Here is a 22,217-nt window from a genome sequence, read left to right as displayed (position 1 = left end):
TTGAGACCCCGCACTCCTCAGGGGGGACCTTTGCAGCTGAGATATCCTCTGGATTCTCAGCCACCACCCATGGGTGCAGGGCTAGCCCTTTTCACATCCCTGTCCTTCCTACCAGTCTCGATGTGGTTTCTTCTGTAAATCCTTGGTTATAAGACTTACGTTCAGCTAGTCTTCTGTTAGTTATTCAGGATTTTTTTTCTATAATTGACTTGTAATTCCAGTTTAGACTTGGGAGGAAGTGAGTGTAACTTCCACCTATTCCACCTCTGTCTTGGATCCTTGTATTATAATTTATTTTAATAACTAGCCCAATATTGATGGATATTTAGGTTATAAATTCTGCTGTAATAGACATTTTATTCTTATATTTTAATATACTTTTCACATATTTCTTTAGGATAGGACAAGTTCATATTGGTATGAGAATACTAGGTCTCAAGTAATAGGCACATTTAATATTTTGATAATTATTAATAAAGTCATATTAATATCTTTTTTAATCTGATTTTTTTATTGATTAAGGTATTACCTATGTGTCAATATCCTCCATTGCCCCCCACACCACTCCCATGCATGCACTTTACTCCCTGCTGTCTCTGTTCATTGGTTATGCTTATATGCATGCATACAAGTCTTTTGGTTGACCTCCCTCCTTATTCCGACCCTCCCCTACCTTCCCTCTGAGGTTTGAGCATCTGATCGATGCTTCTCCATCTCTGAGTCTGTTTTTGTTCAGCAGTTTATGTTGTTCATTATAATCCACAAATGATTAAGATCATGTGATATTTATCTTTCTCTGGCTGACTTATTTCACTTAGCCTAATGCTCCCCAGCTCCATCCATGCTGTTGCAAATGGTAGGAGTTCCTTCTTTTACAGCATCATAATTAAACTCTTTAAGTGAATGAATAAATAAGTTGTGTTTTGAATTTTCCAAAAGAGCCATCATAGACCAATTAATATTTGTATATAGAAGGTATTTTAAACTTCATAGTATGCATGAAAATATCTACATGAAATTTATTTATTTATTTATTTATTTATTTATTTATTTATTTATTTTTAAAGAAAGAAAGATATTTTATATTTTATTGATTTCTTACAGAGAGGAAGGGAGAGGGATAGAAAGTTAGAAACATCAATGAGAGAGAAACATTGATCAGCTGCCTCCTGCACACCTCCCACTGGGGATGTGCCCGCAACTAAGGTACATGCCCTTGACCGGAATTGAACCCAGGACCCTTGAGTTCACAGGCTGACACTCTCTCTCCTGAGCCAAACCGGTTTCAGCTCTACATGAAATTTACATCATCAAGTCAGGTTGTACTGTTTAATATAAAATGCATCCTTCTCAATTTTGCTTTAAATATTTCCTAGTCCCCAAAATAAAAGTTTCAGTTTAATGAAAATGGAGAAGTGTCCTGAGAATCACTAGGTGAAATAAAAGTTTAATTCAGGTGATTTTCTGGATTAAAGAAAAAGGTAGAATCTTATAACTCAGTGAAATATCTTTTGATGATAATAATTTTTTTGAGATTTCAGAAAATGTAGTAGGCTGTTTATTATGAAAATTATAACTATGAAAATGGTTTTATTCTCATTCAGGCAAAGGAAAAATTGATATTCAAGCATATCTTAGTCAATGGCAAGATGAGCTTTGCAAAAAAGAAGAAAACATTAAGGATTTACCAAGAATGAAACAGGTATAGTGCTTTCAAAGAAAAAATTCTAGGTTTTTAATGATATTTTTATGAATGTGTGTATATCCAACTCTAAAGTAGCTAACATGCTATTACAAAAATATTTAAATCATCTGTGTATTATCTCTGCTGCAGATGAGTACTGATGACTGGGATCAAATTATTTTTAATACTTAAATACATCTAGTGTTTCACTGCAGTTTCTATGCTATGACATTTGTTCCTACAGAAAAGATGGATGTGTATAACATATTTCAGTATTTTCTATTTCCATCTTTATTAGAAATTTTTATCTGTTCGGTACACATTTTTAGTGTTTATAGATGACAAACTTAGTGCTAGGTACTATGAATAAGAAATTACTAAGATAAGTCACACCCTAGTTCCTAATCATTTTGTATTTGAACCTGCTAAATGAGTAGTATTGACACAATTCTAAATCTATCCCTTTCTTACAAAGTATTTAGTCAGTATATGTTATATGTTATTATATTTTTATTAAAATGTTAGTATAGATCCTTAATATTCCCAGAACTTTATTAAAATGAGAACCATCAAATAGCTTAGTATTTCTCAGTGGACTTGGTAATTTGATAGTTGAATTAAGTACTTTTAGAAAATGAATCAATAAGATGTATTTATTCTAAAATTCTTAGAAATAGTACTGTAGAGTTAGGAAAAAAGAAATGAACTTAAAAGTTTTGAACAATGTGTGTGTGTGTGTATGTAATTTTGAGGGGTAAATATTTGTTTATTTTTAGAGAGTGGAAGGGAGAAAGAGAGAAACATTGACATGAGAGCTGAGAACAAAACATCAATTGGCTGCCTCCTGCACATCCCCTATCAGGGAATTGAACCAGTAACCTTTTTGTGCATGGGATGAAATGTTGCCCAACCAACTGAGCTACACTGGGTGGAAAAATATATTTTTATGAAGTACATCCTTTGTATTTGCTCCTTATTTACAGATAAACTTTTCTGGTAGGATTGACATATAGGGCTCTTGTGTTGGAATCTTTTTTTATTTTTTAATTAAATTATTATCTCTGTACATATACCATTGCACCCCCTCCCATATATGCCCTCCCTCCCCAGAGTTTTGTGTCCATTGGTTATACTTATATGCATGTATACAAGTCCTTTGGTGGATCTCTTATATTTCTCAGATCTCCCTATCCTCCCCGCTGTAATTTGACAGTCTACTTGTTGCTTTACTGTCTCTATATCTATCTTTTGGTTCATCAGTTTATAATCTTTATTATAAATAAATGAGTGAGGTCATGTGGTGTTTCTCTTTCATTGACTGGCTTATTTCACTCAGCATGATGTTCTCCAATTCTACAAATGATGAGAATTCCTTCTTTTTTATGGCAGCATAATATTCCATTGTGTAGATGTACTATAATTTTTTGATCCAATCTTCTGCTGATGGGCACCTAGGCTGTTTCCAAATCCTAGCTATTGTAAATTGTGCTGCTATGAACATAGGGGTGCATATATTCTTTCTGATTGATGTTTCTAACTTCTTGGGATATATTCCTAGGAGTGGGATTACTGGGTCAAATGGGAGTTGCATTTTCAGTTTTTTGAGGAAACTCCACACTGTTCTCCACAGTGATTGTACCAGTCTACATTCCCACCAGCAGTGCACGAGGGTTCCTTTTTCTCCGCAACCTCGCAAACCCTTGTCGTTTCTTGATTTGTTGATCTTGGCCGTTCTAACAGGTGTGATATGGTACTGCATTGTTGTTTTGATTTACATCTCTCGGATAATTAGTGACTTTGAGCATGTTTTGATGTGCCTCTTGGCCTTCCTTCTGTCTTCTTTTGAGAAGATTATATTTAGATCCATTGCCCATTTTTTAATTGGGTCATTTATCTTCCTTTTATTAAGTTGTATAAGCTGTCTGTAGATGTTGGAGATTAAAACTTTATCAGTGATAACATTTGCAAATATGTTCTCCCATACAGTGGGCTTTCTTGTTGTTTTGTTGATGGTTTCTTTTGTTGTAAAAAAGCTTTTTATTTTGATGTAGTCCCATTTGTTTATTTTCTCCTTAGCTTCCATTGCCCTAGGGGAAGTATCAGTCAGGAAATTCTTTTGGCATACATCTGAGATTTTGCTGCCTGTGGATGCCTCTAGTATTTTTATGGTTCCCCGTCTTATGTTTAAGTCCTGTATCCATTTTGAGTTTATTTTTGTGTATGGTGTAAGTTGGTGATCTAGTTTCATTCTTTCACATGTATCTGTCCAATTTTCCCAACACCATTTATTGAAGAGACTGTCTTGACACCATTGTATATTCGTGCCTCCTTTGTCAAATATTAATTGAGCATAGTGATTTGGGTTGATATCTGGGTTCTCAATTCTATTCCATTGATCTATATGTCCGTTCTTGTGCCAGTACCAGGCTGTTTTGAGAACAGTGGCTTTGTAATACAGCTTGAAATCTGGTATTGAGATTCCCTCCTACTTTACTCTTCTTTCTCAGGATTGCTGTGGCTATTCGGGGTCTTTTATTGTTCCAAATGAACTTTTGGAGAGTTATTTCTAGGTCAGTGAAATATGCCATTGGTATTTTAATGGGGAGTGCATTGAACCTATAGATTGCTTTGGGAAGTATGGACATTTTGATGATGTTGATTCTACCAATCCATGAACATGATATGTTCTTCCATCTGTTTACATCTTCCTCTATCTCTTTTTTCAGTGTCGTGTAGTTTTCTGCGTATAGGTCTTTTACCTCCTTAGTTAAGTTTATTCCTAGGTATCTTAATTTTTTTGGTGCGATGGTAAATGGGATTGCCTTTTTAGTCTCTGTTTCTGTAAGTTCACTATTGGTGTATAGAAATGCCATAGATTTCTTGTTGTTAATTTTGTATCCTGCTACATTGCCAAATTCATTTATTAAGTCAATTAACTTTTTGATGGAGTCTTTTGGGTTTTTTATATAAAATATCATGTCATCTGCAAATAAGGACAGCTTTACTTCTTCTTTTCCAATTTGGATGCCTTTTATTTCTTCTTCTTGTCTAATCACAATGGCAAATACATCCAGTCCTATGTCAAACAGGAATGGTGAGAGTGGGCATCCCTGTCTTGTTCCTGTTCTTAGAGGGAATGGTTTTAGTTTTTGCCAATTGAGTAAGGTGTTGGCTGTGGGTTTCTCATATATAGCTTTTATTATGTTGAGGTATGATCCTTGTACTCCCACCTTGTTGAGAGTTTTTATCAGGAAAGGGTGTTGAATTTTATCAAATGCTTTTTCTGCATCAATTCTCTCAATTTTTTAATGTGATATATCACGTTTATTGCTTTGTGGATATTGTACCAATCTTGCATTCCGGGAATAAATTCTACTTGGTCATGGTGTATGATCTTTCTGATGTACTGCTGGATCTGATTTTCTAGAATTTTGTTGAGGATTTTGGCATCTATGTTCATGAGGGATATTGGCCTGTAATTCTCTTTCACTCAGTTGTTTTTATCTGGTTTTGGTATTAGGGTGATGCTGGCTTCATAGAAGGAGTTTGGAAGTGTTCCTTCCTCTTGAATTTTTTTGGAATAGTCTGAGGAGGATAGGTTTTAGTTCTTCCTTGAATGTTTGGTAAAACTCTCCTGTGAAGCCATCTGGCCCTGGGCTTTTGTTTGCTGGAAGCTTTTTGATGACTGTTTCAATTTCTTCCCAAGTCACTGGTCTATTGAGATTTTTAGATTCTTCCTGATTGAGTTTTGGAAGTTTGTATTTTTCTAGGAATATGTCAATTTACTCCAGGTTGTCCAGTTTGTTGGAATAGAGTTGTTAGTAGTATTTTGTAACAATCCTTTGTATTTTGGCGGGGACTGTTGTTATTTCACCTCTTTCGTTTCTGATTTTGTTTATTTGGGTCCTCTTTGTTTCTTGGTTAACCTGGCTACAGGTTCATCAATCTTGTTTATCCTTTCAAAGAATCAGCTCTTGGTTTTGTTGATCTTATGTATTGTTTCTTTTGCCTCTATGTCATTTATCTCTGCTCTGATTTTTATTATTTCCTTCCTTCTGCTTACACTGGGATTTTCTTGTTGCTCTTTTTCTAACTCTTTGAGTTGTAGAGTTAGATAATTTGTTACCATTTTTTCTTGTTTTTTCTTTTTTTTTTTTTTTTTTTTTTTTTTTTTTTTTTTTTTTTTGCATTAGGCTTGTAGAGCTATGAACTTTCCTCTCAAAACTGCTTTTGTTGTGTCCCATAGATTTTGGATTGTTGTGTTTTCATTGTCATTTGTTTCCAGGATGTTTTTAATTTCTTCCTTGATTTCTCTGGTAACCCAGTTCTTGTTTAATAACATGCTGTTTAGTCTCCATGTGTTTGATTTCTTTGGATTACTTTTATTGTAGTTAATTTCCAGTGTTATGCCACTATGATCTGAGAAGATGCTTGATATGATTTCTATCTTCTTGAATTTGAAAAGACTTTGCCTATGTCCCAACATGTGGTCTATCTTTGAGTATGACCCATGTGCACCTGAGAAGAATGTATATTCTGTGGCTTTGGGGTGAAATGTTCTGAAGATGTCGATTAATTCCATCTGGTCTAGTGCATCATTTTGGATTGATGTTTCTTTGTTGATTTTTCGTTTAGATGATTTGTCCAAAGGTGACAGTGGGGTATTAAAATCTCCTACTATGATTGTATTACTATTAATCTCTCCTTTAATGTCCTCCAGCAGTTTTTTTTTTATGTATTTGAGTGCTCCTGTATTGCGTGCATATATGCTTACCAGGGTTATTTCTTCTTGTAGGATTGCTCCCTTTAGTATTATGAAGTGGCCTTCATTATCTCTTGTTATGTCCTTCACTTTGAGATCTAATTTGTCAGATATAAGTATTGCTACCCCAGCTTTGTTTTCATTTCCATTCGCCTGGAAAACCTTTTTCCATCCTTTCACCCTCAGTCTGTATGCATCTTTTTTTCTGAAATGGGTTTCTTGTAGACAACAGTTATATGGGTCTTGTTTTCTTATCCAATCTGTTACCCTATGTCTTTTGATTGGAGCATTTAATCCATTTACATTTAAAGTTATTATTGATAGGTACTCATTTGACGCCATTTTTATTCTATACCCCTGTGTTCCTTCTTCTCTTCCTATTTCTTTATTTTTACAGTAGACTCTTTAGCATTTATTGCATTGCTGGTTTGGTGGAGATAAATTCCTTTAGTCTTTTTTTGTCTGTGAAGCTCCTGATTTCACCTTCAATTTTGATTAATAGCCTTGCTGGGTACAGTATTCTGGGATTCAGACCCTTCCTTTGCATGACTTTGTATATTTCATCCCATTCCCTTCTGGCCTGATGAGTTTCTGTGGAGAATTCAGTTGCTAGTCTGATGGGTGTTCCTTTATATGTAACTTTCTGCCTCTCTCTGGCTGCTTTTAAGATTCTTACTCTGTCGTTGGTGTTTGCCAATTTAATTATAATGTGCCTTGGCGTTGGTCTTTTGGGATTCATTTTGCTTGGGACTCTGCAAGCTTCTTGGATTTGTGTGGGTTTTTTCTTCTCTATCTCAGGAAAGTTTTCTCTCATTATTTCTTGAAATAGTTTTTCTATGCCTTCCTCAGTTTTCTTTCCGTCTGGAGCCCCTATTGTTCTAATATTGTTTTGTTTTGTATTGTCCCAAAGTTTCCATAGGCTTTCCTCCTGCTTTTTAATTTTTTTTTCTTTCTAGAAGCTGCTCTAATTGGGTATTTTTTCCCCATCTTGTGTTCTAGCTCACTGATTCGGTTCTCTGCTTCGTCTAGTCTACTCTTGATGATTTCTATTGAGTTCTTCATGGTAGCGATGTCATTTTTCAGTTCTTCTTGGTTCATCTTCATTTCCTCTTGGTTCTTACTCATATTGTCAAATTTTTATTCCATTCTTTTTAGCCATCTTATGATCATTACTCTGAATTCTTGCTCTGGTCCTGCTTTTCTTTCATTTGTGGGCTGTTTTTTGTTGTTTTTTTTTTTTTTTTTTTTTTGGTTTCTCTTTTCAGGATGTCTGGTTATTTAGATCTCTCTCTCCTGCATTGATTTAAAGGCACAAAATATGGCACAATCAGGTACAACACACAAGGCACTGAATAGAAATGTATTTGTGATATTAATAATCTCCAATAAAGGTGACCACTAGGAAAAGGCAAATTAGGGGATAGGAGAGAAATAAGAAGAGTAAAAAGAGACGGGGGAAGGAAAAAGAGAAAAAGAAAGGGAAAAAAAGGAATGTCAAAATGAAATCGGGAAACAGGGAGAAAAGAGAGAGAGAGAGAGAGAGAGAGAGAGAGAGAGAGAGAGAGAAGAAAGAAACTAAGAGAAAAGGGGAACGAACTATATATATGGGGAGATAATTTCAATAGAACAACCACTAACCTCTGGAAATGCTGGCAACAGTACCTGGAGAATAATACAAACTACAACACCCACTAATATCCAGCAAAGGAAGGGAAAACAGAAGTAAAAAAAAGTAAACAAAAAAATACCAAGCAACAGCAACAACAAAAGAATAAGCAAAATAATCTCACTAAAAAGCATAAAAATACAATATAATCAACATTCACACAAACAGCATCAAAAAGACAGAGAGGAAAACAATTTTTTTTTTGCTAGTTAATACAGCTCAGAGAGGGGTGTGTATGCACTTGGCACGGGGGATTGAAAATTAGATATATAAGTATGGTAGAAATTTTAGCAGGGGGGAGACAGAAAGAGTAGGGAAAATCTAAAGCAGGAAAGGGTTAAGATAAACAGGATAGCAAAAGGGGAAAGGTTAGGAAGAGAGTCATGGTGTAAAGGTTGTGTTGAGATAAGGTTAAACAATGCTAAAGGAGAAATGAAAATAGAATGAAGAATAGTAATTCCAATGTAAAATAGAGAGAAAATAAAATGGCACTTAAAAAAAAAGAAAAAGAAAACAAAAAAGTTAAAATAGCAATAGTAATAATGCTGACTGAACCTAAAAATGTAATAATTAAAAAGGTAAAATCAAGTGAGGAAAAAAGGAAACAGAAATTGTTTCTTAAGTAAAAGATGCAAAAAATGAAAATAAAATAAAAATTAAAAAAAATAGCAAAAAAAAAGTGTGCAGTTGTGAAGGCCTTTTACTTCCTTCGTTATTCTGTTTGGCAAGCCTGTTCCTCCATCCAGACAGTATTGCAGTTCCCTGCGTTCCGCTGCACCTCAGTGTTGTAAGCTAGTGCTTACTTTTAAGATGGCGATTTCTTAGTTTCTTGGTTTTTTATTAAATAAAAGTAGTAATAAACATAGTTAGTTTGTACTCCAGCCCCTAGGTGGCAGTGTTTCTGCATTGATGTCCCCGTCTTTTTGGCTGATCTAGCCTTCTTTTTCTATGGCACTCCATACAGATTTTGCCTTGGAGCTGAATCCCAGATGGTCTCTCCCTGCTCTGCTTCTCAGCTTCCAGAAAAGCAGTTTCCCCCTGCTGTCTCTCAGTGCCAGCCTATCTGGGTGGTCCCTCCTTTGTAATCAGAAGCAAAGGCTTGCAGGGGAACCAGCCTAGATGAGCGATGGCATGCACTTACAAACAGACTGCATACCTTTCCAACTCCTATGTTCTCCCTCTGTGTCAGATCAGAATGGGTTGCTCCCTAGAGAACCCCACTATTAGCAACCTTGGGGACCCCCGTCCACTCTCTCGAATCACGCCAGACCCAACAGGGGGGGGCTTTTGTGGACACAGATTTCCGCGGTCCCAGCGCGCCTGCTTTTGTCTCTGCAGCCACAGCGGCCGCAGCCTCTGCACCTGCTGCCCTTGCTGCCTGGACACAGACACCCCACGTTATCCCCAGTAAAATCCAACCTTTCTGTGGAATCCGCGTGTCCGCACTGGTTGGGGCCCCACAGCTGCTTGGTGGTCTCCACAGTTGTGGTCTTTTCAGGTCTCAGATAAGATCTCCAGTCGCAGCTCTGCTGTGGTTGTGAGAGACAGCACGTACCAGTGTTCACCTTGCCGCCATCTTTTCTACATTTCATCTGGAATCTTTTTTTTTAATTGACAGATATCTTTTGAGAATATCTATGATTATCTAGAGACAAACAAACCAGTTGATTTCTCCACTTGAGTCCCACCTCAGCCTCTAAAGAGAAACATGTCCATGGGCTTTTTATAGTTACCTGTACTACTAGATAGATCCCAAAACGTTTTTCCCTAATTTTAAGTCATCCTAGTTGAACTGCTCACTCTGCCCATTTAAGTAGATCAAGCGACCTTATCTTAATTATTTTATTTAGATTTATTAATGAATGTATTATTTATATGTAGGGAAATATGAGACTTTGCCTAATTAAAAGTAATATATTGCTATTGGGCAACAAATGAGATGATTTAAATGGAATTTTTCTGTGGTTGATATCTCTTTCTAGAAGCAAGATTTATTTGGGGGATTAATTATAATTTCTTTTACTTCTTTGGTTAATGTTATATGATACAAATTCTAAATAGGTGACTATTTACATAGTATATGTTTTCTTTATATTTGCTAAATCTAATATCAAATGCGGTATTTCTAATTTGTGTTTTCTAGTCACAATTTATTCAGTTTTCAAAGACCCTTTATAACTTATTTCATGGGGACCCTGAAGAAGAGTTGTTATATCAAGCCATTGCTGTTGTAACCAGCCTTTTGCTCAGAATGGAAGAAGTTGGAAGGACACTTCATAGCCCTACATCATCAGCCAAAGGATTCTCTGGTATAGTTTGTGCTTCTAGAGGACCCAGTGAGGGGAAAACAGAGATCCCCTTGGAGAAAGATCCCTCCTTGCTCAGGGAAGAACCTCAGTGGTCATTTGCATTTGAACAGATTCTTGCTTCTTTGTTGAATGAACCAGCAGTGGTGAGGTTTTTTGAGAAACCCATAGATGTAAAAGCCAAACTAGAGCATGCAAAAACCTCTCAGTTAAGTTCTAGAAACAAGATGTAAATCTCTTAACAGGAATTGCCTATCAGACAAATTCACTGATTCCTGTAGTTGTCAGCTTGATTCCTGGGAGTAGAGATCAGGGATTTATTATGTTACCAAAATGTTTGAATGTTTGAAAAATATATTTGAAACACAATCATTCCTTTGTGGTAGTCTCTAATTTTTATATTCTCCAATACAAATGTAATTTTTAAAAATTTTATTTTTCAATTAAAGTTTGCATTCAATATTATTTTGTATTAGTTTTAGGTGTATAGCATAGTGGTTAGACAATCACGGACTGTGCACAGTGATCCCCTGATATTCCCAGTAGCTTCCTAGTACCATATATAGTTATTATATTATCGACTGTATTTCCTATACTGTACATCCCTATGACTACTTTATAACTACCAATTTGTACTTCTTAATACCTTCACCTTTACAAAATACAAGGTATCAGGGGAGAGTGTTAAATGATACCACCAGAGGGCGCCAATGTAACACTTTTGGTAAAGAAATTACTAGTTTGTGCTGCTATTTCCATATGAATAACTGATAATTTTGAAAATGTGGTATTAAATGTTTGAGTATTAGTGATGATGATATGTTATACTGATGAATGCTACTTTCCAAATTGGCACAGTCCTATTACAATGCTGTAGAAAACCAGGCTCTTAGATTTATAGCCTTAATTATAAGATTACTGTATGGGGGCTCATTTTCAGGTTATCTAACTGAAATGATATTAACTTTTTAAAAGTTAATCTAATCTTGTCTTCTAATAATAAATGTTTTATTTCAGTAATTTCCTAATTCTTCCTACCTGAGCAGTTCAGAAGCTGCTGACTCATACTTCTGTGTTATTGATAAAAATATATCAATAACTCAAAACTCTGGGCTAATATAAAGAAAAACAATATTGGATTTGGATCTAAGCCGGATAAAGCCAGCTTTTTCAGAAGGGTTAAGAAAAAGTTCAATTTTAACTGTTTCTCATTAAACTGAAAAATTACTTGAAATTCTTCTGAGCACTGCTGTTTGTGGCATTTGTCTCAGAATAGCTTGTGACTGCTTTGATTCTAGCTTTATATTTTGGATTTTCACCAGTCATGTTTTAAGTTACATTAGATTGACTGTATTAGTCTGGCAAGTTCATAAAGTATACTAGTGTGTATGACTGTTAAGATGATGTATAGAATTGCTGGTATTTACCTAAAAAGTTTTTACTGTATGATTTAGATATAAATTTCTATATACTTTATGCTGCTTATGTATCAGTCATTACAGTGAAGATCCATGTATAAATAATGGGCTTCATTAGCACTTTAAAGAAAAAATAATCAAACTATACTTCTGATAGGAGCAATTTATTAATCATTTGACTCTAGAATTGTGGGGGGAAATCTTCCACTGAGCTTCTTTCTTCAAAGAAGACTTTGGTTTTAAGCCCTTTGACTTTTAGATTTGAAATAGTGAAAGTATAGACATCCTTTAGACTCAGGTGACCCAAGAAGTCTTCTTTTGTGAAAAAAAAAAAAAAAAAAGGTATATATAGTCAGCCTTTAACAAGGATCCACTGTGATTAAGGTGTAACATAGAGGGCTTTGTCACCATAGAATATATTATTTTCAGAAAGACGAATTTTTAAGTGAACCCTTTGAAAATTTCATAAATTGAACTTAACCGAACACTTAATAGTAGAGTCTTTAAAATGATTTGGTCAGTCATTTCCTTATCTTTGCAAGGAAATTACCATTTAAAGAGATAGCTGGTAGATAACATCTATTCCTTTTCTCAGAAATGATTTGCTGAAACGTGTTCACAGTTCAGAGTTGGGCTAATAGTTTATATGTTAACTATCACACATTTGCTATTATGCAATGATTGATAAATTAAACCTCTGTAGCTCTAAAAAGACACAGGCTCTATGCTTATATACAAAGGCACTATTGCACATATTTTGTTGACTATTTTGTCAATTGTATTTACAAAAAAGATACTTTCTTAAGAGTATATGCTATTAATATTTGATATTTTAAAGTCAGAATATTGAAGATTACCTTATATTGTATTGTAGCCTAGATTAATTAACATTGAATACTTAAAGAAATTTTTTTAGTTGCAAAAAGACTATTCATGCAAGTTGAGACAACTTTTTCTCAGTCTGTAGGAGGAATAAGCAAAATACATAGTTTTATAGTTGCTACCTTGATGAACAAATGGGTCTTATGTGGCTGTGTCAAAATGAACCAGAGCATTATACCTTATATATTACATTAAATATGTTATAAAGTGGCTTTTCTTGTCTTATAAAATAAGTGTTATAAATCTATTCTAATAAACATGAAAAGTGGTTTACTTAATGATATTGCTCTGTTATTTGTTACGATGTATTTTTTTTAACAACTAAATTCAGTTTTCACTTGAGGACTTCTTCCCTGTATTAGTTAAGGTTCAGTTGCAGAGAACAGAATTCACTCTTTTTTTTTATTTATTAAGGTATTATATGTGTACATATCTTACCATTGCCCCCCTACCCCACTCCCATACATGCCCTCACCCCCCTGTGTTTTGCGTCCACTGGTTATGCTTATATGCATGCATACAAGTCCTTCGGTTGATCTCTTATCTCCCACACCTATCTCTATCCTCCCACTGTAATTTGACAGTCTGTTTGATGCTTTACTGTCTCTGTATCTACCTATTTGTTCATCAGTTTATAATGTTCTTTATTATCCATAAATGAGTGAGATCATGTGGTGTTTTTCTTTCATTGACTGGCTTATTTCACTTAGCATAATGTTCTCCAATTCCATCCAGGTTGCTGCAAATTATAACAATTCCTTCTTTTTATGGCAGCATAGTATTCCATTGTGTAGATGTACCATAGTTTTGGGATCCAGTCATTAGCTGACGGGCACCTCCAGGGGTCTTCAAACTACGGCCCGCGGGCCACATACAGCCCGCAGAGGAGTCTGATCCGGCCCGCCAGGTTTTTTGGGCAGTGAGCACAGCCGAGGTGTTACAGTAGGAATTAGTAGTTCATATAATCCGGCCCTCCAGCTCTCTGAGGGACCGTAATCTGGCCCCCACTTTAAAAAGTTTGAGGACCCCTGATAGACTGTTTCCAAATCTTAGCTATTGTAAATTGTGCTGCTATGAACATAGGGGTGCATATATCCTTTCTGATTGGTGTTTCTAGTTTCTTGGGATATATTCCTAGGAGTGGGATTACTGGGTCAAATGGGAGTTCCATTTTCACTTTTTTGAGGAAACTCCATGCTCTTCTCCACAGTGGTTGCACCAGTCTGCATTCCCACCAGCAGTGCACGAGGGTTCCTTTTTCTCCGCAACCTCGCCAACACTTGTAGTTTGTTGATTTGTTGATGTTGGCCATTCTGACAGGTGTGAGATGGTACCACATTGTCATTTTGATTTGCATCTCTTGGATAATTAGTGACTTAGAACATGTTTTCATGTGTCTCTTGGCCTTCCTCTGTCTTCTTTTGAAAAGAAGATTCTATTTAGGTCCATTGCCCATTTTTTAATTGGATCATTTATTTTCCTTTTGCACTCCCCATTAAATTACCAATGGCATATTTCACAGACCTAGAAAGTACTCTCCAAAAATTCATCTGGAACAAAAAAAGACCCCGAATAGCCACAGCAATTCTGAGAAAGAAGAATAAAGTAGGAGGGATCTCAATACCAGATTTCAAGCTGTATTACAAAGCCACAGTCCTCAAACAGCCTGGTACTGGCACAAGAACAGACATATAGATCAATGGAATAAAATAGAGAATCCGGATATCAACCCAAACCTCTATACTCAATATTTGACAAAGGAGGCATAAACATACAATGTAGTCAAAACAGTCTTTTCAATGAATGGTGTTGGGAAAATTGAACAGAAACATGCAAAAAAATGAAACTAAATCACCAATTTGCACCATACACAAAAATAAACTCAAAATAGATACAGGACTTAAACATAAGACGGGAAACCATAAAAATACTAGGGGCATCCACAGGCAGCAAAATCTCAGACATATGCCAGAAGAACTTATTCACTGATACTGACCCTAGGGTAATGGAAGCTAAAGAGAAAATAAACAAATGGGACTACATCAAAATAAAAAAGCTTTTCTACAGAAAAAGAAACCATCAACAAAACAACAAGAAAGCCCACTGTATGGGAGAACATATTTGCAAATGTTATCACTGATAAACTTTTAATCTCCAACATCTACAGACAGCTTATACAACTTAATAAAAGGAAGATAAATGATCCAATTAAAAAATGAGCAATGGACCTAAATAGAATATTTTCAAAAGAAGACAGAAAGAAGGCCAAGAGACACATGAAAACATGCTCTAAGTCACTAATTATCCAAGAGATGCAAATCAAAACGACAATCAGTACCATCTCACACCTGTCAGAATGGCTATCATCAACAAATCAACAAATGACAAGTGGTGGCGAGGATGCGGAGAAAAAGGAACCCTTGTGCACTGCTGGTAGGAATGCAGACTGGTGCAACCACTGTGGAGAACAGTATGGAGCTTCCTCAAAAAACTGAAAATGAAACTCCCATTTGACCCAGTAATCCCACTCCTAGAAATATATCCTAAGAAACCAGAAACACCAATCAGAAAGGATATATGCACCCCTATGTTCATAGCAGCACAAGAAATAGCCTAGGTGCCCTTCAGCAGATGATTGGGTCAGAAAACTATGGTACATTTATAAAATGGAATATTTTGGTGCCATAAAAAAGGAATTGTTATAATTTGCAGCAACCTGGATGGAATTGGAGAACATTGTGCTAAGTGAATTAAGCCAGTCAATGAAAGAAAAACACCACATGACCTCACTCATTTATGTATAATAACATTATAAACTGATGAACAAAAAGATAGATACAGTAAAGCATCAAACAAACTGTCAAATTACAGCGGGAGGATAGGGACAGGTGGGGGAGATAAGAGATCAACCGAAGGACTTGTATGCATGCATATAAGCATAAACAATGGACGCAAAACTCTGGGGAGGGAGGACATGTATGGGAGTGGGGGAGTGGGGGGGGGGCAATGGTAAGATATGTACACATATAATATCTTAATAAAAAATGAAAAAAATATTCTTGACCAAAAGTTAATAAAGGGATATTTTCTATAAATTTGACTTGGGATCCTTTTTGCATTTTTTTTTTTAATCCAAATATTTTTCTTCTGGCTTGTTTTGACACAATGTTTGTTTTTCATGGGTATCTTGCTGTTAGCATTTCAAATGAAAGTTAATTTTCTAAAGTACAAATTTTCTAGATGTAATTTACTCGCCGTATATTTTCCCTTACATGATATTTTTCCACTATCACCCCCTTTTTTAATTTAAATATTAGGAGGCTTTTGGAAATTTTATAATGTAGTCTTGACAGCTTTTACATTTTAATTATTTGCTCTAAAATATGTTTATTTTAGGTTCATTACATGTTATGCAATTTTACCATGAGATGAACTGTCAATAAGAATTTTTTTTAACACTTTAGGAATAGCTTTTTATACAGTACAATCAGATTTTCTAGAATATTTGCTTATTTCAATTAGCCAATTCAATTTCCTCTGAGAAATTGACTACTATTCAACTGTCAAACTCAATACTCTAACAACAATCTTATTTTACCCTGGGTGTGTTAGTAGAAAGGATTATTTGCCTTCTTGAGTAGGCCCTCAGCATTCCCAGTATAGGCTGGATTTGGATATCAAAAGACCCCTTCCCTACACCATGGATACAAGACCTCTCAAACAAGTTTCGTTGCAGTGAGAGGGCAGCTGCTGTCAGCCAAGACTCTGTTACCTGGGCCCCGATTTGAGCTGTGCATGGGAAGCGAAGCAACCGTGGGGCAGGAGACTTCCCTCAGAAGGGGTGAAGGTTCAGGCCCCTGCCAAGTTGCAGAGGCAGTAAGGGTCCCTGCCCCACCTCTGTTGAACCCTAAGTTCTCTCCTGCTGGCCCCTCTGCGACTGTGCCTGTCTTAGGGAATCTTCCCTTCTCTGGCTAACCAGCCATCCTCCGGGGCCAAGCAGGATGATGTGAGGTTCAGTTCTGTCTCCTTGGTAGCCTATGCCCCCGTGGCCTCCTCCCCCAGTGCCTGCCTTGGGATCCCCTTGCCTGCTGGCAAAGACTGGGCACTGATCTCATATTTTGGGAAACCCAGGTTTCTTCTCCAGAGAGGGCCCAGCTCACCCCACTGGGTGAGAGACAGATCCATGGTACCAGCCACCATGATGCTTCAACGTTTGCTGTGGGCAACTGAACCACTAGAAGAGAGTCACTCTTGGCCAAAAGGACAAGAGGGACCAATATAGAATGCTCAGGTGGCTTCCCAGGGGGCCCTCTACACAGTGGAAGGGATTAAATCATTTCATGTTGTTTTTAAATTGCTGCCAGATATTCAAAGAATTTGTAAGTTTGTTTGGGATAATTGCATAGTGTTTTGTTTTTTTGAAAAATAAGCCAGTCAGAGAAAGATAAATATCACATGATCTCATTCATTCATGGAATATAGTGAACAACATAAACTGATGAACAAAAACAGATTCAGAGACAGAAAAGCACCGATCAAACCATCAAACCTCAGAGGGAAGGTAGGGGAGGGTGGGGATAAGGGGAAGAGATCAACCAAAGGACTTGTATATATGCATATAAGCATAACCAATGGACACAGACAACAGGGGGGTGAGGGTATGAGTAAGGGGGGGGAGGGCAATGGGGCAATAAGGACAGATATGTAACACCTTAATAAAGAAAAGAAAAAAATCTGTTGGGGTGAAATTGGTTAAACATGAACATATCGGTTTCAGGTGTGGGTTTCTATGTTACAATATCTGTATATTGCACCATGTGCTCATCCCTCAAAGTCAAATATTCTCCTGTCACCTTATATTAGGACACTAGTGACTGGGTGCACAAAATTCATGCACTGAGGGGGGGAGGGGAAGTCCCCCAGCCTAGCCTGTGCCCTGTCACAGTGTGGGAGCTCTCCGAACCATTGCCCCTAAGAGGTAGGCCTCCAGGAGCCTCATGTCCCCGGGGCTGGTGCTGGGGCATGGACATATGCCTTACGCAAGTCTCCTCCCACCCACTCCTGCTATGCATGCAGCCTCCTGTTGATTGTGTGAGGGCATCACGACCATTTGCATATTAGCTCTTTATCATATAGATTCTTCTTCCACCACCTCCTTCCCTCTGGCAACCACCACAATGCTGTTTGTGTTCACAAGTTTCAGTTTTATATCCTATATATGAGTGAAATCATATAGTTCTTAGCTTTTTCTGACTTATTTCACTTAGTGTAATGTTCTCAAGGTCCATACACATTGTTGCAAATGGCTCTATTTCATCTTTTCTTGTGGCTGAGTAGTATTCTATTGTGTATAGGTTCCACATCTTTATCCAGTCCTCTATTGCAGGACACTTTAGTTGGTTCCATGTCTCAGCCACTATGAATAATGCTATAATGAACATAGGGGTGCATATATCTTTGCGAATACATGATTTTGAGGTTTTTGGGTATATACCCAGGTTGCTGGGTTGTATGGTAGTTCTATGCTCAATTTTTTGAGTAATTTCCAGACTGCTTTCCATAGTGGTTGTACCAGTCTATATTCCCACCATCAGTGGATGAGGGTTCCCTTTTGTCCATAACCTCTCTAACACTTGTTGCTTATCTTGTTGATAATGTCCACTCTAACTGGTGTAAGGTGCTATCTCATTGTTGTTTAAAATATATATATATTTTAATATATATATTGATTTCAGAGAGGAAGGGATAATGAGAGAGAGATAAAAACATCAATGATGAGAGAGAATCATTGACTGGCTGCCTCTTGCATGGCCCCTACGGTGGATCGAGCCCACAACCCAAGCATGTGCCCTTGACCGGAATCGAACCTGGGACCCTTCAGTCCGCAGGCCGACACTCTATCCGGCAAAACTTGGTAGGGCATCTCATTGTAGTTTTGATTTGCATTTCCCTAATTGCCAGTGAGGTTGAACATCTTTTCATGTATCTAAGGGCTGTTCCTAAGTCTTCCTGGGAAATGGTGTATTTTCAGGTCCTCTACCAACTTTTTGATTGGGTTGTTTGTTTGGTGTTGAATTTTATGAATTCTTGATATATTTTGGAAATTAAACCTTTGTCAGAGCTACTCTTTGCAAATATCATTTCCCATCTCACTGGCTGCCTCTTTATTTTGTTGTCAGTTTCTTTTGCTATTCAGAAACTTTTTAGTTTGATACAGTCCCATTCATTTATTTTTGCCTTTACTTACCTTGCTTTTGGGGAGAAGTTCATAAAATGTTCTCTATGACCAAAGTCTTTAAGTTTGGTACCTATATTTTCTTCTATGTAACATGTTTTTTCTGGTCTTATATTTAGGTTTTTGATCCATTTTAATTAAATTTTGCACATGGGAACAAACAATAATCCAGATTCATTCATTTGCATGTGGCTTCCCAGTTTTTCCAGAACCATTTATTGAAGAGATTTTTATTCCAATGTGTGTTTCTGGCTCCTTTGTCAAAAATTATCTGTGCATATACATGTGGTTTTATAACTGGGTTCTCTATTCCATTCCATTGATCTGTATGTCTGTTTCTCTGCCAATACCATGCTGTTTTGATTATTGTAGCTCTGTAGTATAATTAGGAGCCAGGTAGCCTGATACCTCCAGCTTTGTTCTTTTTTCTCAGGATTGACTTGGTTATTCGGTATCTTTTGTGGTTCTTTACAACTCTGATGATTTCTCATTCTATTTCTTTAAAAAATTACATTGGGATTTTGATGGGGATTTTGTTAAATCTGTATATTGCTTTGGGTAAAGGGGCCATTTTAACTATGTTGATTCTTCCAATCCATGAATACAGGACAGTTTTCCATTTTGTTGTGTCTTTTCCTATCTTTTTAAATAATGCTTTGTAATTTTCAGTATATAGGTCTTTCACATTCTTTGTTAAGTTTATTCTTAGGTATTTTAGTCTTTTGGTTGCAATTGCAAAATGAATTGTGGTTTTTAAAAAATATTTCTTCTGAAATTTTGTTGTTTGTATACAGGGAGGTAATAGATTTTTTGCACATTGATTTTGTGCCCTTCATCTTTACTGTATTTATTTATTGTTTCTAATAGTTTTTTTTGTTGTTTGTGGGTTTTTTTGTTTGTTTGTTTGTTTGTTTGTTTGTTTTGTGTGTGTGTGTGTGTGTGTGTGTGTGTGTGTGTGTGTGTGTGGAAGAGGGTCTTTAGGGTTTTCAATATATAGGATCATGTCATTGAAAAAGGTGACAGTTTTATTTCTTCCTTCCCTATTTGGATGCCTTTTCTTTCTCTTGCCTTATTGCTCTGGCTAGAACTTCCAGCACTATGTTGTATAAGCATGGTGAGAACTGACATCCTTGTCTTATTCCTGATCTTAGGGGAAAAGCTTTCAGTTTTTCACCATTGAGTATGATATTGGCTGAGGGTTATCATATACTAGAGGCGCAATGCATGAAAATTCATGCACTGGAGGGGGGGACCTCTCTATAGTCCGGGAGCCCTCAGGGGTGGTAGACGACCTGGCAATCGGGAGAATGTGACACCCCATCACACCTCTGCTGCTGCCACTGCCAGAATCACAAGACTTGGCTGGCCCTGGGTGGCTGAGCAGCAAACATATGAGGCTTGCCTGTGCCTTGGGCATCAGCTAGGCAGCTGCCATCTGAGGCTTGCCTGCTCCTCAGGCTGGCACTTGGTGGCTGGAGGGCTGAGGGAACTGGGGGGACTCCTAAGGCAGGTGCAGGGAGCAGCTGGGTCTGCCTGGGGTCAGGCCTGGTCTCGCCACACACCTGTGGCCCTGGCGGGGCTGAGGGGACTGGGTGCTGCCCTCTTGTGGCCGTGTGAACCATCATCTTTGAGGGTGTGTCAGTCAATTAGCATATCCCTCCTTATTGGCTGTGGGCAGTGCCATCTTTGTGTTGGCATGAAGTTTAATTAGCATATTCCCTCTTTATTACATAAAATGTCCTTTATTATATTGAGGTACTTTCTTTCTGTTCCTTTTTTATTGAGTGTCTTAATCATAAAATGGGGTGGGAGAGACAAGATGGTGACCGATCAGACAGACTTGTTCTGAGCCTAGTCCCAGAACAGATAGAATCAGCTTCTGAGAGTTGCTCAGGGAGTATTGATTGGCAAGCTAGGGAGTAGCAGAACTCTAAAAGAAGGTAAGGGTCCTCTGGACAGGATTTCCTGACCAAGCAGCCAGCACTGCGGCGGCGGAGACCTCTCCCGGAGCTACGGGCTCAGAGGGAAGGCTACGCCATCTTACCAAGAAAGAGGGACCTTCTCTGAGGCCTGGAAAACCTACAGCAGAAGAGACCATCGAGCAGCTGTGATGCCCCAATCAGCACAAACACGTGGATTCAAGGGAGTTCTTCAATCACCCATGGAAAGGTCAGAGTTTGCGGGGAAAACTGAGGGTTCTCGGTCACCGTGGCGCAGGCAGCGACTTGATCCGCGGCATGCCCCAGTGGATCCGCGCCGCCAGTGGCTCAGCACCCCCAGTGGCCATGCGCCCAGAGCGGCCCCACGCCACAAGCAGCCCTAGCCCCGAGCGACCCTAGCCCCAAGCGACCCTAGCCCCAAGTGGCCCCGCGCCCCTAGCAGCCCCGTGCCCAGAGCTGCACCGAAAGAGACAGGGGCTGCAGAGAGAATTGTGCGCTGTAAGACCCAGTGCTGGGTTTAGAGTGATCTTCCCCCAAATTGGGACTTTTTTAAAAACACCAAGGGATGCGGGACAAATTGTTAAGAATCAGGACCGTCCCACCAAAAGCGGAACATCTGGACACTTTGGACACGCAGACCCATCCTGCGCCTGATCCCCTTTACCCCCTTGCTTCTGAGTACTAGGGGCATATCCTGGGAGACTGCAGGGGGAAATTGCCTTCCTGGAAACAGGGGATCAGAGCAAGAAGAGACAATCTAGGAGCCAAGACAATCTGGGAGCCAGCACCCAGGCAGCTTTCCTGGACAAAACATAGAGCCATAGAGAAAGAAGGCTAGAGCAGCCAAAAAGACTGGGAAGTCAAACCAGAAACACTGCCACCTACGGGCTGAATTACAAACTGATCCCCCCCCCCTTTTATACCTTTCTTTCTATTTATTTATTTATTTATTTATTTTACTTTTAATTAATCAAAAGTAAATGGACACAAATAACTAAGAAATAGCCTACTTAAAATTAAGGACTAGCTTACAAAACTGAGATGCAGTGAACACAGGGATCTGCAATACTGTCTGGACTGAGAAACAGACACGCTAAATAGAATAACAGAGGAAGTGAATGACTACTATTGCACGTTTTTTATGCTAATTTTTCTAATTTTTATTTTATTTTCATCTTTTACATCTTTTAGTTTATTTTCATTTTTTACATCTTTTACTTAAGAAACAAATTTTTTTCTTTTTTTCCTGACTTAATTTTACCTTTGCAATTTTACCTTATGACATTTTTTCAATTTCAAACATCATTATTACTATTGCTATTTT

General features: G+C 37.6%; 2 protein-coding genes across 4 annotated transcripts in view; one reads left to right on the top strand and one right to left on the bottom strand.

The window, feature by feature from the left end:
- The window catches only part of TBC1D8B (TBC1 domain family member 8B), an 85,814-nt gene extending 72,813 nt beyond the window's left edge, over nt 1-13,001 (top strand). For 2 of the 3 annotated variants that reach the window (XM_084870439.1, XM_084870438.1), the window contains exons 20-21: nt 1,605-1,702; nt 10,256-13,001. In XM_084870439.1, coding sequence (XP_084726565.1) covers nt 1,605-1,702; nt 10,256-10,651 — 494 coding nt within the window. In that variant the 3' untranslated portion in view covers nt 10,652-13,001. The remainder of the gene's footprint in view (nt 1-1,604; nt 1,703-10,255) is intronic. The other variant, XM_084870440.1, reaches the window with a different exon arrangement.
- Nucleotides 1-22,217, bottom strand: part of MORC4 (MORC family CW-type zinc finger 4) — a 737,287-nt gene that overhangs the window by 516,435 nt on the left and 198,635 nt on the right. The gene's annotated exons all lie outside the window — the stretch shown is intronic.

Source organism: Pipistrellus hanaki, assembly GCF_964339955.1.
Source record: "Pipistrellus hanaki genome assembly, chromosome: X".
NCBI lineage: Eukaryota > Metazoa > Chordata > Mammalia > Chiroptera > Vespertilionidae > Pipistrellus > Pipistrellus hanaki.
This window is presented reverse-complemented; position numbering and strand designations above follow the sequence as displayed.